Here is a 17,342-nt window from a genome sequence, read left to right as displayed (position 1 = left end):
AGTGTCTTTTGATAAATGATCAGATTTTTAATGCAAAGCTTCATCTTTGCATTAAAGTTTTACTAAAATGAAGAATAAAACAGAATTAGACTGAATAGATCCACCTTTACCTGATGGACAAAATGTTTCAGGATTCCTATTTATTTATTGAACATCAGGACTTTTGGAAATGCAGCGTAGAAATGCTGGATTTCAGGCCTGAATTGAAATGCGTGTCTGTGTCTGTCTGCTCTGCGCTCCGGGGGATTTATTCAGAAACATTTGCTTTCAGAACTGGAAGTACTAAATTGTTTTTGAATCATTTGCAGAGAAAGAAACGGTAAACTATTAATTTTCCTTTCTTCAGGGAAGTGTCTGGGATTTCTCTCTGTTCTCCTCTGTTTCAGATGCCCTGCAGGTAAATACTGGCGTTACCACGGCGCGCGCTGCAGCGAGCTGGTATCGGTGCCTCTGGACCCGGCTCTGATTACTACCTGCCTGCTGGGGAGCCTCTGCCTGGTTTGCGCCGTCATCGGCATTTTAATATTCATCAACAAGAAGTGCATCCGGACCAGGAAGGCCGTGGCTCTGGTGTAAGTCAGAACCCGGCCTTGCATTCGTTTTCACGACCCGTCCTTGTTGTTCTCAGGGCGTCGTTTCCGCCGCTGCTGTAAATGCGTTTGTGTGCGTTTGCATCGCAGGCACACCCATGCACCGTACGCCTTTGAGAACACTTTGAGGGAGAACCCGGTTTTTGAGAATGATGACGGTGTCTTAACTCATGTTTCCACTCTGCCCTGTGCCTCGAGCTCTGCCTCTTCGCAGTCTGAGCAGGAACGTTTTGCCTCGGTTGAAAATATACGCCTGAGTATCGAGGTACAGCCAGAGGATCGGCTTTAAGACCTAACCTGACTAAACACTGACCTCCGTTTGCTGCTCTGAGCCTCTCATCCACTCACCTCTAACTGCTTTGAAGGCTTCACCTTTGACCTCACAGCCACTTGATGTAGAACTGGGGTGTCCAAAGTTCAGCTGGTCCAGGCAGATGGAGAAACGTTTCTTTTTTTTTTACAATTAGGACAAAATTATGATTCACAAATTCAAATTTTCTCTCAACATAAAATATTTGGGTCCTACTAAAAATGAACAAAAACTTTTCTGTAAAATTAACCCGAAGGGGAAAAAGCAGAAAAATTTAAAACCATTAAAAGGTTTTAATCTGGAGATTTTAATAAGGTGCAAAAGAAGAAAAAATCTGGAGATCATGGAGCAAATGAATGTTTTTTTAATCCAACGTTAGAATTATTGTTGGAACATATAAATCTATCTATCTATCTATCTATCTATCTATCTATCTATCTATCTATCTATCTATCTATCTATCTATCTATCTATCTATCTATCTATCTATCTATCTATCTATCTATCTATCTATCTATCCATCCATCTATCTATCTATCCATCTATCTATCTATCCATCCATCTATCTATCTATCTATCTATCTATCTATCTATCTATCTATCTATCCATCTATCCATCCATCCATCCATCCATCCATCCATCTATCTATCCTATCTATCCTATCTATCCTATCTATCCTATCTATCCTATCTATCCTATCTATCCTATCTATCCTATCTATCCTATCTATCCTATCTATCCTATCTATCCTATCTATCCTATCTATCCTATCTATCCTATCTATCCATCTATCCTATCCTATCTATCTATCTATCTATCTATCTATCTATCTATCTATCTATCTATCTATCTATCTATCTATCTATCTATCTATCTATCTATCTATCTATCTATCTATCTATCTATCTATCTATCTATCTATCTATCTATCTATCTATCTATCTATCTATCTATCTATCTATCTATCTATCTATCTATCTATCTATCTATATATCTATCTATCTATCTATCTATCGAGCTTTCTATCTATCGATCGATCTATCTATCTATCTATATATATAGAGATATATATATGTATATATATATATATTTTTATATATATATATATATATATATATATATATATATATATATGTATATATATATAGATAGATAGATATACATATATATAGATAGGTAGATGAAGTACCAATCATATTAGATTTGTGTACAAGAATATTTTAATAGGATAATTTTAGTTGAAGTTCATTTTAAATAATTAAAAACTGAAATTATATTTTTTAAGTTTACGATAAAATATTGAAATAACTATCCAGCCAGAGAACCTGGTGCTAATTAACAAAACATAATTTAATAAATTTAATGAAGCTTTGTGGAGTTTTAATAATCAAGGTGTTTGAATATTAATCTTTTAATAACCCAGCTTTCTGCTTTCTCTTTAATTTCATGTTGGACAGAAACACCAACTGCAGCTTTTTATTACATTATTAAACTTTTCAAATAAAAAGTCAATTAAATTATGTTTTCAGAAGAAGAGATTAAATCTGTTTTAGTTTTCTTCAATTGAGCCCAAAATCATTTTTTTCATATGAAACCCTTTGAAGTTTTGGAGCTACAAAAAAAAAAAAAAAAAAAACATTTTCTGTTTTCTAATCAAAATATTGAGCAGAAAAAAAATCTCAGAAAAAGTTTTTTAAAATGTTTTAGTTTTTGTAAAGGTTTGGACCCCCGGCTGCACATTTATTTTCACTGCAAAAACACAAAATCTTTCCAAATATTTTTGGTTTATTTTCTAGTTCTAATACCTTAATACACTTTAAATAAGACAAAACTAACATAAGTAACTTTCATAATGTAGAAGCTTGCTTTAAATCCTTAACGTTGATGAACCTCATCACTATTTTAATTTAAGGTAGATCGTGTAAAATCTTTGCTTTATTCATCTTTTTTTAGAAGGAAAAACATTAAAATGTGTCTCTTCTCTGCAGATCCCCAGACAACTCTACACAACAAGATCAGAAAAGTTAGTGTCAGGCATGGTGGGTTTCCACCACAGTTTGTCACGCAGTGAGGTAAGACCAGCATGAACGGTTTGAGTAACTCTGTTCTACATGTACATGACAAACTGCTGCTTGTATTTTATTAAAGTTCCTTTTGAGACGTTTGTCAGCTCTAAACATCGACTGAGATTCTATTACAAAGGTGTCCAAAACATCAGTTAAAAGGAGGGTCGGATGAGGGTCGGATGAGGGTCGGATGTGGGTTGGATGAGGGTCGGATGGAGGGTCGGATGGAGGGTCGGATGAGGGTCGGATGAGGGTCGGATGGAGGGTCGGATGGAGGGTCGGATGAGGGGTCGGATGAGGGGTCGGATGAGGGTCGGATGAGGGGTCGGATGTGGGTTGGATGAGGGGTCGGATGTGGGTCGGATGAGGGGTCGGATGAGGGTCGGATGGAGGGTCGGATGTGGGTCGGATGAGGGGTCGGATGAGGGTCGGATGAAGGTCGGATGAGGGGTCGGATGAAGGTCGGATGAGGGGTCGGATGTGGGTTGGATGAGGGGTCGGATGTGGGTCGGATGTGGGTCGGATGAGGGGTCGGATGAGGGGTCGGATGAGGGTCGGATGAGGGGTCGGATGAGGGGTCGGATGAGGGTCGGATGAGGGTCGGATGAGGGTCGGATGAGGGTCGGATGGAGGGTCGGTTGAGGGTCGGTTGAGGGGTCGGATGAGGGGTCGGATGAGGGTCGGATGAGGGTCGGATGAGGGTCGGATGTGGGTTGGGTTGAGGGTCGGATGAGGGGTCGGATGAGGGGTCGGATGAGGGTCGGATGAGGGTCGGATGGAGGGTCGGATGAGGGTCGGATGAGGGGTCGGATGAGGGTCGGATGAGGGGTCGGATGAGGGTCGGATGAAGGTCGGATGAGGGTCGGATGAGGGTCGGATGAGGGTCGGATGAAGGTCGGATGAGGGTCGGATGAAGGTCGGATGAGGGTCGGATGAGGGTCGGATGAGGGTCGGATGAGGGTCGGATGAAGGTCGGATGAGGGTCGGATGAGGGTCGGATTGAGGGTCGGATGAAGGTCGGATGAGGGTCGGATGAGGGGTCGGATGAGGGTCGGATGAAGGTCGGATGAGGGTCGGATGAGGGTCGGATGAGGGTCGGATGAGGGTCGGATGTAGGTACGTTGGTGGTCGGATGAGGGGTCGGAGGAGGGTCGGATGAGGGTCGGATGAGGGTCGGATGAAGGTCGGATGAGGGTCGGATGAGGGTCGGATGGAGGGTCGGATGAGGGTCGGATGAGGGTCGGATGAGGGTCGGATGAGGGTCGGATGAGGGTCGGATGAAGGTCGGATGAGGGTCGGAGGTGGGGGCGGATGAGGGTCGGATGGGGGTCGGATGGTGGTCGGATGAGGGGTGGGTTGAGGGTCGGATGAGGGTCGGATGGAGGGTCGGATGAGGGTCGGATGAGGGTCGGATTGAGGGTCGGATGAAGGTCGGATGAGGGTCGGATGAAGGTCGGATGAGGGTCGGATGAGGGTCGGATTGAGGGTCGGATGAAGGTCGGATGAGGGTCGGATGAGGGTCGGATGAGGGGTCGGATGAGGGTCGGATGAAGGTCGGATGAGGGTCGGATGAAGGTCGGATGAGGGTCGGATGAGGGTCGGATGAGGGTCGGATGAGGGTCGGATGATGGTCGGATGAGGGTCGGATGGAGGGTCGGATGAGGGTCGGATGAGGGTCGCATGGAGGGTCGGATGAGGGTCGGATGAGGGTCGGATGAGGGTCGGATGAGGGGTCGGATGAGGGTCGGATTGAGGGTCGGATGAGGGTCGGATGAGGGTCGGATGCGGGTCGGATGAGGGGTCGGATGAGGGTCGGATTGAGGGTCGGATGCTGGTCGGATGAGGGTCGGATGACGGTCGGTTGAGGGTCGGATTGAGGGTCGGATGAAGGTCGGATGAGGGTCGGATGAGGGTCGGATGAGGGTCGGATGGAGGTACGGATGGAGGGTCGGATGAGGTCGGATGAGGGGGTCGGATGACGGATGAAGGTCGGATGAGGGTTTGATGGAGGGTCGGATGATGAGGGTCGGATGAGGGTCGGATGAGGGTCGGATGAGGGTCGGATGAGGGTCGGATGAGGGTCGGATGAGGGTCGGATGAGGGTCGGATGAGGGTTTGATGAAGGTCGGATGAGGGTCGGATGAAGGTCGGATGAGGGTCGGATGAGGGTTTGATGAGGGTCGGATGAGGGTTTGATGAGGGTCGGATGAGGGTCGGATGAGGGTCGGATGAGGTCGGATGAGGGTCGGATGAGGGTCGGATGAAGGTTTGATGAGGGTCGGATGAGGGTCGGATGAAGGTCGGATGAGGGTCGGATGAGGGTCGGATGAGGCGGATGAGGGTCGGATGAGGGTCGGATGAAGGTCGGATGAGGGTCGGATGAGGGTCGGATGGAGGGTCGGATGAAGGTCGGATGAGGGTCGGATGTGGGTCGGATGAAGGTAGGATGATGGTCGGATGAGGGTTTGATGAGGGTCGGATGAGGTCGTCGGATGAGGGTCGGATGAGGGTCGATGGAGGGTCGGATGAGGGTCGGATGATGGTCGGATGTTGGTCGGTTTGAGGGTCGGATGAGGGTTTGATTGAGGGTCGGATGAAGGTTTGATGAGGGTCGGATGAAGGTTTGATGAGGGTCGATTGAGGGTCAGGTCGGATGAGGGTCGGATGATGGTCGGATGAGGGTTCGGATGAGGGTCTGATGAGGGTTCGTATGAGGGTCGGATGAAGGTCGGATGAGGGTCGGATGAGGGGTCGGATGAGGGTCGGATGAGGGGTCGGATGAGGGTCGGATGAAGGTCGGATGAGGGTCGGATGAGGGGTCGGATGAGGGTCGGATGAAGGTCGGATGAGGGTCGGATGAGGGTCGGATGAAGGTCGGATGAGGGTCGGATGAGGGTCGGATGAAGGTCGGATGAGGGTCGGATGAGGGGTCGGATGAGGGTCGGATGAGGGTCGGATGAGGGTCGGATGAAGGTCGGATGAGGGTCGGATGAGGGGTCGGATGAGGGTCGGATGAAGGTCGGATGAGGGTCGGATGAGGGTCGGATGAAGGTCGGATGAGGGTCGGATGAGGGTCGGATGGAGGGTCGGATGAGGGTCGGATGAAGGTCGCATGAGGGGTTGGATGTAGGGTTGACCTTTGACCTTTAGCTGTTAGTGCAGGCAAAGTTGTTTGTCCAGTTTTGTCACTTTGACTGAATACATTTAATATTTATTCTGTTTTAAATGTTTTATTAAAAACAAGTAAAGTTTCTGTTTTTCTTCTGCTTCACTGTTTTCTATTTATTCTGTTGGTTCAAATGATTGTTTTGTAATTTGCCAGGTGCTCAAATGAATAATTTAAAACTCGCACCCTGTTTTTACTTCTCTGTGGTTGAAAATCATTTTGCTGAAGTATAAATAACTTGATGAAATGTTTTCCAGCTCTTTGACGCCTGCAAAGGTAAAAGTCCAACAGAACTATCATGATTTTACTCACCAACCAGAATCACTGCAGCGTTTTGTGATCAAAGTTTTCCTTTAAAGCTGCAGTAACCTTTTTTAAAATATTTTCTTCTTGTTCTGATGTCGTGACGGTTTGACGTGTGAAAAAATCGAGTTCCTTTGCCTTCTTCCAGTGTTAACTAGAGACAACCAATCAGAGCCAGGAGGCGGGGTTTAGCACTGTCAGTCACTTCAATGATTATTGTTGCAACTAGCCTAGTCTGTCATAAATGCTAAGGCTAGTTAGCATTGCTACCAACGACAGCGGATAAACAGTTTTACTTTAATAAGTTGTTTTTCCCCATTAGCACATTTCCCAGCAAGTACAAGAGGTTGTTTGGCAGCGCTAAGACCCGCCTCCTGGCTCTGATTGGTTGTTTTTGTGATGCATTTCTTCAGATTGGAGCAGCAGCTCGGGATGGAGGTGGAGATCGATCTTTTCAGACTCAGACTGACTCAATATGGTGACAGATTTAATAAATATGTAAAGAGCTGATTTTGAAAAAAAAAAGTTCCCTACTGCAGTTTTAACAACACAAAAATAATCCTAGCAACTGTTGCACAATGGAAAACATTTTCCAGATGAAGAGCTTGTGATTTGTCAGTTTTGAAATTTCTGTGTGAAAATCACCGTCTCCCATCTGAATGATGACGAAGCGTTTCTCCAAAATGACTCTTTGCGTCTCGTTTCCTCCAGACGTGGCGACTGTCCAGTGAGTACGGGAGGTGCTGCCTGCTCCGGGCGCCAGACAGCGACTGTTTCGAAGTCACAGTTCTCTGATGACACCGGATCCGGAGCGAACCTGTGTTTAGTGTTCATAGTGTTAGACAGAGAGCTCTGCGTTGGAGAGGAAACTAATATTTATTACACCTTATAAATGGCAGGAACATTTCCTGAACACGCTTGGCAAAGGTTGGTCTTTCCTCACAATGAGGTATTTATTATTTACAGAAAGATGCACACGGCTGTATCTCACTGTATGTGTAGATAAAGTCATATATTTTGTTTTTGATGTTTTTTGTGTCCCAAAAAGAGAATTTACTGCATAAGCTACTGACCTGGCTGCTTCAGTCCAACAATAATTCACAAACTTATCGATAACCATCTGATCTGGACATATTTTTATACATTTTTCATGTAAAGCAAATAAAATAAAGGTTTTTAGAAGAACAAACTGCGTGTTTTGTCAGTTTTAACTCTATTCAGATGCAACTGCACACATTTTCAGAGAATCAAATTAAATGGAAAAATGGTGGAAATGATTTATTATAATATTGAACTTATAAGTGGGCAAAAGCAAAATATGATTAAAGTGTTTAATAGAAGAAACAATGTGGAGGTCATGGAGTAAATAATACTTTTTAAGAATTAATATTGGAAGAAATTTAATTAACTTTTATAAGTTTACCAGACATTACAATATTTTGTTCATAATTTTTTTCTAAGTTTATTGTCCGACATAATTTCAAATAAAAAGCCACAAAAGATCCCAGCTCAACACGATGGCTGTTCATGGTGCTCTATTCAAGCATATTATGTGGAAAATTATGTGGAAGAAAAAAATGTGTGATGCAAACCTTTCAAATAAAAATATTAATATTTCTACAACTTAATTTTTAAATGAAATTAAATATTTCCATTTATTACATTTTGTTAAATGCTCATGTGAAAATTGTGCACCAGATTTATACACGAATAATAAATATATTTATTATATTAATTATTATATTATTATAAAGTATAAAACCTCTGATGGCTTTTATGTAACAGTTACACACAACACATTTACCCACTAATTTAAAAATATTAATTATAAACTGCTGCTGTAATTTCAAAAACTAAACTGAAAAACAAATCAAACGCGAGTTTTTCAGAACTTTATTTTCTACAGTTTTTCCATCATACTCAGTTTTCATAACTCGGATTTTGGTATTAAGTGGGATTTTTTTTTTCAGATAAATGAAGATTTGATTTATTGAGAAAAAAACCAACACAAACACCAACAACATTATTATTAGCTGTAAAACAATCCTGTATGCACAAAACTGCAAACATGAAAACATTTCCCTCTCCCATATCAAATGAGTAGCAATAAAAAAAGTCTCCAGATACAGAATGTGTGCAGCCAGGAAAAACAAACATTACATGATATCTCCCATAACTGACAACACAAAACTTAAAAATGATCGAATTCAGTCGGTGTGAGCGTGTTGGAAGGATAAGAACTGGATTCTGACTTTGCTAAAAACTTATGAAATCATATATTTTGGTGTAAATGGTGACTGTCCTCGTTTATAGTCACAAAAATCATAAAGCATGAATTTTATGGTATCATCAGACAGTTAAAGCTCTAATTTGGTGTCACTGTTTGGGTTTTCGGTTTACAGCTACAGAGGATGAACCAATTAAGACTCTGGTGCAATTTTAAGGCCTCAGTGGGATTTTAAATTTCTGCATAGATTTCGGAAAACAACAACCAGTTTGCTAACGCTACTAAATGAAAGTGTTGCACTGCAAATGAATAAAAAGTAGAAAATGAAATCAGTATAATAATTGATACGAAGTGAGCATTTAGAGATAAATGGAGCGTCCCTGCATGCTGTTATTTCCTTCATTTCCCACCAAGCGCAGAGACAGTGAACTGCTCCTGCAGAAACCTGCTTTCACTTGAGGAGACTCTGCAGCATGGCGGTGGCGTACGTTGGCCGGGCCTGCTTGTTCTCTATCGCCTTCTTCAGGTACTGGATCCCGTCGCAGCGCTCCCAGATCTCCTCAAACTGCCTGGGCAGGATCTCAGCGCCCCGCTTCCTGGTCAGACCCGTCTCCTCCAGACTCAGCTCACACATCTCCATGTCGTCTTTACCTTCGTGGTGGAGGAGGACGAGAAAGCAGAGAGATTTACGCCCGGCGCTAAATATTAATGAGAACATGATTGAATTACTAAATATAAACCTCCCAGTTAAAAGTGAATTATTATAAGTCCTTGGACAGAGAAGGAGAGATTATGGGCTACAAAACATCCCACTTTACATTTTTTGCATTAACTACCCATTTTAGGGTCTCTGTCACTTTAAATCCAAATAAGCTGCTGCTGGCCACGCCCCCAACTAAACGTTTACACTTGCACATGAAAAATGGCTGCAAACAGATGCCTAATTACAATCATGCATCTTTGAAAAGCAGAAGTGGAACCTCCTGCACAACCAACAGGAACTGGTTTCTGGATTGTAAGTCAACAACAACACTTATCTTTTCCAACAGCCATTGTACAGAATCTCTATCCGTGCCATGCTGCATTGATGCAGTAATTCATGCAGAAGAAGCTCCAACCAAATGTAAGCTCAAATTTCTGGACAGTTTATTATTCTGATGTAATATTTAATTGTTTTGCTACAATTTTCTATCAACTCTTTATCAAAGGATTTTTAAATTACATTTTTAGATTTTAATATGTGTTTTAATTAATAGTTAGGTAATAGATAAACTGACAGAGATACAAATAAAGACCTAAAATAAAGATTTTTTTGCATATTTTATCAATCCAATAAAAACTACTTGAGGATATAATTTAAGAAAAACTACAAAAATCTTTTCTACGGATTCTTTGAAGGCTTCAATTTTCTTTCATAGAATATTTCAGCATCAGTGACCAAACATGAAATGATTTTCCTACAACAGCTGATGACCCACCTGCCACCAACACAATGGGCTGTTTGTCTGGATGCAGCTCCATCTGTCTGGCGATCCACGGCCCATCGAAGTGGGCGTACCACCAGCCCTTCTTCTTGTTCTGCGGGTCCTTGTACTGGTCAGCGGGTCGGATGAAAGGGATCCGAAAGTATCGCTGCTGGCGGTTCATGGCGACTTCCTGATGCTGGGCCGGTGTTGGAGGAGCCGGGTTCTGCTCAGCTGCAATTCAGTCATTTCAACAACAGATGTAAAATCCAGAGGAAAAACAAGCGGCCTGGTCTGACATGAATCAAAGAATAATAATGAAAGGTTCTTTAAAAAGAGGAGCGTCTGTACAGTTGGATTTAAAGTATATTTATTAAACATAAAAAGGAAAGATTGATACTTTATGTCATGTTGAAAAATGAAGCCTGAAAAAGTTTTTTCTTGACTGATAAAACAGGATGTTTCCTACTTTCACAATAAAAGCACAGCTTTGGCTTTTTAAGAAAATGATTACTATTTTCTCCAAATATTCAGATATCTTTAGCATTCAGCTTTTCAATAAGGTTTTCTCTCAAAGTAGAAAAACAAACATTTTCTGAGATATGAGAGGGATTTTAAAAACTGTCACTACTCTTTGTGAAGGAAAAAGATTCTTTATAGTAAAAATGAAAAAGAATTAATTTCAATATAACAACATTTTAATCACATTAAAGATTAAAATGCAGAGTGTCATCTGCATAATGGAGCAGTTTAGAAGTATTGATGTTTTATGTGGTGTTATTAAAACCAAATTAAACCTAAAATGTGGGTCTAATCTGTCCATTGAGGGAATCCTTTTAAAATATTCAACCTGCAGCATCAAGGTCTCCATCTGTAAGGAGGAACTGGATGTGAAAATAAAAATCCAAGAAAGTTTACTATAACCGGATTATTGTTGCTGCAATCAGAGCAACAGTAATGTTGTTTACCAACCGTAGTCAGTGATGGATTTAGGAGCCCTCATGTCGCTCCCGTCATCATTCTGTTTCTTGTTCTTGGACTTCCAGGCGTGATAAACCTTCAGCCGACGGTGGAACTCCTCTCTGCAGGCTGCCAGCAGCTCAATGTCTTTCAAACCAAGAAAAGTTTGTTAAAACTCAGAAGTTGTTACATTTAAGAGGATCTATTGTCCTACAATATATTCAAAGTATTTTAAAACTTCAAGATCTTCAGGTTGATCTTCTACCTCCATGCATTTCTAAAGTGATCAATTTAAAAATTAATCAAAATACAACAGAAGAAATTCTTCCAGATTTGGTCTCTTGTTGATCATTAATTAGTTTGCAGATTTAAATAAGTTTCCAACTGGTTTCTCTGCTGGTTTGTTTCACAGCAACAAAAATATGCAAAGATAAGTTAATGGAAAAAGTAAAATATTCACAATTCTTTATATCATATTACAAACACAACCCTAATTGGCTTTTTATTTTAAAAATATGGCCTCCATGAATAAAGACATTGTTGAAAGAAAATCCATAAAACATTTACTAAAAAATCGACATTTTTTTAGTAAATGTGGCAGCGGTGGTGGCAGTGTCATGCTGTGGGATTTCCCCTTTCAATACAGAATGGGAAGAAATCAAACTTATTTACTTTACTACCTTATGACATGTAAACTGTATGGCTGCCACTAACATTTTGAATTTAGGAATTGATGTTATATATAAATGTATTTTAAATTAAAAATACTTTATTGATCCAAAAGAGAAACAAAATGTCAGATTAACTCACATTATTTCAAATTCTTCTGATTTATTGTAGATTTAGTTGTTAATGTCACTCATAAAATCAATACCAGATCAATATTGTCATTATAGATGAATTTAATGTGAATTTAAATTTTTCACAGCTGAATTTAATTTGAAAAGTGGCTCTACAAAGTTTTGACTCAGTGAGGTAAACACAAAAAATATTCTTCATATTTTTAGGTTTAAAAAATACACTTTACATTGAATTGGTTAAAATTTTAAATTAAATGATACCAAAGTTTGTGAAAAGGTTCTGCTGATATAAATACTTTTGTAGGTAATGACAGGATTTCACTTTGATTCTAAGATTGAAATGAATTAATAAATAACATAATGATGAGCATCTGCTACATTTCTAATGAGGTCCTTGTGAAACATCATTGTGGATAATTATCCAGATGTCCTTGGAAAGCCAAGCCCTGATCAGAGAACAGCATGAAGAGAAGCATCAATGTCAATCAGCCAAAGGTTGCCAGCTTTTCATGTTGCCTCAAACTGAAAAGGAAAAATTAACAATCCTTTTACTGAGGTAACAGTTTCCTCTCTTCAGCACAAAGACAGAAATGAGCAGCAGATGCAAGAAAATCCTCAACTTTGCTTTGTTTTAATGTCTTTTTAGGCAAGACATCGTGTTCACAGCTGGAGTCGAAGACGCTCAACAGACACTTTGGCAGCTAAAAAAAACTATCAAACAGATGGAGAAAGATAACACCGAATGAATTTGGTTATCATTAAGTGCCAAATATGAGCTGGTGCTGAATTATTTAACATGGTGCTTGAAAACTGCAAGCAGATTGAGAATGAAGGAGGGAAAATATCAATTTCATGAAGAGCTCTCACACCGTAATGGAGGATTGAGACTGAGCAGGATTCTCACCACAGGACGTGTTGATGACGTCTCTCAGCTCTGCATACTTCCACTTGCTGAGATCGTGCTTTTTCACACCGGCAGCAGCTTTGGTGGCCTGCACCTGAGCACCCCTGTGGTTAGGAACAGACGAAGGTGTGTGAGAAAGGTCAAACAGAGGCAGACAGGTGAGCTGGGAAAGGTGAGATTAGTAGAGAAAAAGCAAATGCTTTGCATTTCACTAAGGTGATTAAAAATTAATAATTCAGTGTGGTTAAAGTAGTACGTAACAGTCACATATCAAATATGACTTAAAATAAATTTGACTTCTAAATTGGGGCTCTGTCTCTTTAAAAGACCTTCTGCTCTTTCTGAAACTCCGCCTTCAGGAAGTCATCACAACATGGCTCCTTAATTAACACGTTAACAGCATTTTAATCAGCGTTTCACTGAGGAGTGGCTCCTATAATGAGCCCAGCAGAGGAAATGCTCCACCAAGGGTTTGCTAATTGCTGCTGGCTAGTCTGAAGGAGCAGAGTGGCTGTTCTGTGAGGTAGAAGCTCAGTAACTTGAAAACTGCAGGTCAGAGGAGGAGCTGCGTCTCGAAGGCGGGGCTAGGTCCACCCAGGCGTTCTGCCAGCTGACTGGTTGCCATGGAGATTAAAGGATTTCTCAAACATGCATGAAAGAATCAAAGCAACACTCCAGGTTTGTTTTTGAAGAGGGAATAATATCATAAGGTGAGGTAAAGCTCAAAAAATTCAATTTTACTCAAAACTTAAGATACATGCTGGCGTTTGAACCATCCACTCTGTTCTTACTTTTTGTTTTTTCTGGACTGATGGATCGTACATTAAACAGTTTGTGTTTTTCAGTGTTCAGTAAACATCCAACTCAGTTGCACATCCTTTTGATCACAGAATTTTAAATATATATTACTATTATTATTACTATTATCCATCCATCCATCCATTTTCTGTTCACCTTCGTCCCTAATGGGCTCCGGAGGGTTGCTGGTTCCTGTCCAGCTACGTTCCGGGCGAGAGGCGGGGTATTACTATTATTGTTAATCTTATTTTTTAAATACATTTTTTTAACACTAAAAGCTTTTTGTTTTTGTGTCAGTCGTTACACCTGATGCTCCTGTTAGACGTGGATTTCCCCTTTTGGGACAGTAAAGGCCGTTTATCTTCTATTCTTGTTTTGTAAGAACAGAGAAAAAAGAAAAGCGAGGGAGAAGACGCTTTTGTATAAATCAGATTAATAGCACCAGATGTAATTTCAGCAACTTCACAGATTGCTCTGTTCTGATCTCATGTCTGCAGTCCTCCTGCTGAGTGGAACCAGCTAATTCCATAAAAGGACTGAAGGGATTTGCCTCTGCTAATTACAGTCAGCATAGTGTCTCTGGCTGCTAATCTATGAATCATTGGATTATCTTTTAGAAATCTTACTGACTGGAAAGATGAAACGGATTCGGGATCATTGTCATTCTGGCTGCGACTTGTGCCTGAGTGGAACGGCTGTAACTCTGAAAAGAAGACTTGATTTTTTCACAGGGAGAAGTGGAAGTGGAGGAACGGCCAGTAATTTGCTCCTGGCAGCAGGTTAAAGGAAAAACTCCTGGCTGAAGAGAACGAGCGGAAGAGAGATCTTCTCTGAGAGCCGACTGAATGTTTCTGCTGCACAAATATTTGATTTGACCAACAAAAATATTATAACTAGAAAGTCCTAAAAAGCCTGAAGACAAACTTTTACCACCAGTTCAATCAGACAAACAATGTGATCATAAATAATATTCTGACTTCATTTTCATTAAAATTAAAAAGAAATGTGCCAGTCCTATGATAGATAATTTAAAAAATCAGCATTAAATCATCAATAATGTTGATTATTAACCTCAGTAATTTGATTGAATAATTATAAAGGAGTAATTTTCCTGGTGGATTATAATCTGGTATTTATTTCAGGCAGCTGAGAGACGTGGTGCGACAGCAGGGATTAAGAGAGTCTAGGATTAAGTGAGCGACTACGACTGGCGTTAGTTCCACCTGCTCAGGTATCTTACATGAGTCTGGCTGAGGATGGAGAGACAGGAAGACCTGAAAAGAAGTCATGGCTGCAGAAAACACAGCAACAGGAAGAGGTCAGTAAGTTTTGCAGGCTGAGGTCAGCCTGGGTGGGCGCCGTGCATGTGGCGCCGTGCGTCTACCTGCGCAGGCCTGCGTCGCCCTGGCCGTCCTCGCTGATGAGCTCGGCTTCGCTCTGAGCGATCCTCATGGCCAACTCGCGGTCGCGTCTCTCCTGCTCCACCATGGCGGCGCGCTGGACCTGCTCCTCGCGCTCCAGAGCCAACTGCGCGTCCAGTTCTGTCTGCAAGCAAACGCCACAAAACACACCTCCATCAGGGAGGTCCAATGTGTGGCGCAGGGGCCGCTTGAGGCCTCTGGGTGATTCTGTTAGGCCACTCAAGACATAATTCAACAATGAAGCAAATTTGAGATTCATTTGAGATTTTTATGAGGGGTGCACCAATTTTGATTGGTTGATTGTGAAGCCGATCTTATCTACCTCAACAAAAGTCTAAAAAGCGAATTAACAGAGAAATTGTGTAAAACCTGGTTTATATTTTGGATCAACAATAATTTAGAGACGCAGCATTCAGCTTCTATGCACATAAATCTAGAACAAACTTCCAGAAAACTGTGAAATAGTTGAAACACTGAATTCCTTTAAAAACCTGCCTGTTTAGAACCACAATAAATAGAAAATGAACCAACATATTCGATGTGTACTGATGACAAAATGCAACGTTGGCTATTAGTTTCCACACCTGCTGACTGTTTTCTCACCATAAAGCCCTTTGAACTGTTTAGTGTTGCTAAATGTGCTTTACAAATAAACCTGATTGGCTGATTTACAGATTCATTTTTCTATATGAATTAAAACACTTTTCTTCATCAAAATATTGATGAAGAGTTCAGTTTTGAGTTAAAAAGACGATGTGGCTCTGGAGTTTTCTCAGCATGGCAGAAAGTTTGGAGCATCCTCCCGTAAAACTGCTGATGCTGCTTTGTGTTCCAGACATTTTGTAATAATTACAGCAATATTTGAACTCCACAGGTTTCTTTCACTAGATTTCTTCTCCCTGCTGTGCAGAAGAGGCCAATAAAAAGCTGAAAGTGGGGGATTAATAAAAACTAATTAATCTGATTTATTTGATTAATTTTGTCAGGATTGCATGGAAACTTTTAGTCAAAGTTGAAAAAGACAAAACCTTTCAAACCTGAATAACTTTGTCCTCCTCCTTCCTCTTCTTCCTGTCTTCCTCTTCCTGCTTTCTTTTCACTTCCATCTCTGCTTTTCTAAAATGTCGAAACAAAAGGTTCTTCTCATCACTTAGTTCTTATTTCTTTATAATCTTCTCATCAGTTATATGTGGATCTTTTCCACTCACAGCCTTCTGTCCTCTTCCTCCTGTTTACGTCGCTGCTCTTCCTCCTCCCTCCTCTTCCTCTCCTTCTGCATCTCGTCCTCGATGTGTTTCAGTCTCTCCGTCTCTTCCTGCTCCCGTTTCTTCTTCTGCATGGAGGAGAGCAGCTGCTCGGAGCGTTTCACCAGCGCCTGGTACTCGGTGTCGATCTGCTGCCAGGTCATCACTGTGGCCTGGAGGTCAAAGGTCACGGTTACAAAACAAGCAGCAGGAAATAAAGAAAAGCTACGCCAAAATCTGCAGAATTCAGTCTTGAAGGCTAAAAATCAAAACATGAAAACTAAAAATGAAGTATGATTAACTAATCAAACTTTATTTTTAGTTTCCACTGATTGTAAAACTCCTGCAGAATACTGGAAAATAAATGGAAAACACATTTTAGGAGTGTTTTCAGAGCATTTTGTGTCAGAAATGTTGAAATCTTCGACATTTCTAGAATAAAAACTTGAGTTTCAAAAGTAGAAAAATTAAAACTTTTGAAATTTAAAAAATTTCCAAAAGTCAAAAAAATCCTAACCCAAATGTTTAAATTTTTTCTAAAAAAAAAAAACCCTGATAAATTAATAAATGAATACATTCTGAAATTAATTAATCTAAAAATTGACTTTTGCTGCTCAACCTCTAACGGCGAGCAAAGGAAGGTTGGTGGCACCAACTAACTGACTCACTCTTTGGTTACCTAGCAACCACCTGTTGAGTAACGTGCGCAGCAGCAGTTTAAGGTTGCCTAGTTAAAAAGAAACAGTGACGTGAAAACTGTGGTTAAAACATGAAGGATATGTCATCAGTTTGTCAGTTTTTCAGATATTTAAAAGAGAAAAATAATCAATAATTGTCAATATCGACTGATATGAAAGGCTTATAATGTGATAAATTTGTCAGTCATATCGACCATTTCTACAAGAATTTTATTTATTTTTTATTATTAAAATCCAATATTACAGGATATAACATTGTTATCTTGAATTATATCCTGTAATATTTGATTTTAATAATTAAAAATAAATAAAATTCTTGTAGAACAAACATTGTTATCTTGAATTTGTAGGACTAAACGCCACAGAGGTCAATCATAATAACGTTATTGAT

General features: G+C 40.7%; 2 protein-coding genes across 8 annotated transcripts in view; one reads left to right on the top strand and one right to left on the bottom strand.

Moving 5' to 3' along the window:
• The window catches only part of impg1b (interphotoreceptor matrix proteoglycan 1b), a 35,755-nt gene extending 28,129 nt beyond the window's left edge, over positions 1 to 7,626 (top strand). For 2 of the 4 annotated variants that reach the window (XM_044142427.1, XM_044142426.1), the window contains 4 exons: positions 387 to 572; positions 681 to 855; positions 2,890 to 2,973; positions 7,148 to 7,615. In XM_044142427.1, the coding sequence (XP_043998362.1) occupies positions 387 to 572; positions 681 to 855; positions 2,890 to 2,973; positions 7,148 to 7,231 (529 nt within the window). In that variant the 3' untranslated portion in view covers positions 7,232 to 7,615. Of the gene's footprint in view, positions 1 to 386; positions 573 to 680; positions 856 to 2,889; positions 2,974 to 7,147 lie in introns of all 4 variants that reach the window. The other 2 variants (XM_044142425.1, XM_044142428.1) reach the window with 2 other exon arrangements.
• Positions 7,627 to 8,315: 689 nt separating this feature from the next.
• The window catches only part of myo6b (myosin VIb), a 42,475-nt gene continuing 33,448 nt past the window's right edge, over positions 8,316 to 17,342 (bottom strand). For 2 of the 4 annotated variants that reach the window (XM_044142421.1, XM_044142422.1), the window contains 8 exons: positions 16,218 to 16,426; positions 16,047 to 16,125; positions 14,973 to 15,133; positions 14,829 to 14,879; positions 12,791 to 12,894; positions 11,099 to 11,233; positions 10,142 to 10,360; positions 8,316 to 9,314 (listed from right to left, as the gene is read on the bottom strand). In XM_044142421.1, the coding sequence (XP_043998356.1) occupies positions 9,115 to 9,314; positions 10,142 to 10,360; positions 11,099 to 11,233; positions 12,791 to 12,894; positions 14,829 to 14,879; positions 14,973 to 15,133; positions 16,047 to 16,125; positions 16,218 to 16,426 (1,158 nt within the window). In that variant the 3' untranslated portion in view covers positions 8,316 to 9,114. The remainder of the gene's footprint in view (positions 9,315 to 10,141; positions 10,361 to 11,098; positions 11,234 to 12,790; positions 12,895 to 14,828; positions 14,880 to 14,972; positions 15,134 to 16,046; positions 16,126 to 16,217; positions 16,427 to 17,342) is intronic. The other 2 variants (XM_044142423.1, XM_044142424.1) reach the window with 1 other exon arrangement.

The sequence above is a fragment of the Gambusia affinis genome, linkage group LG16 (genome assembly GCF_019740435.1).
Source record: "Gambusia affinis linkage group LG16, SWU_Gaff_1.0, whole genome shotgun sequence".
Taxonomy (NCBI): Eukaryota; Metazoa; Chordata; class Actinopteri; order Cyprinodontiformes; family Poeciliidae; genus Gambusia; species Gambusia affinis.
Note: the sequence above shows the minus strand (reverse complement) of the source record. Positions and strands in the feature narration are given on the sequence as shown.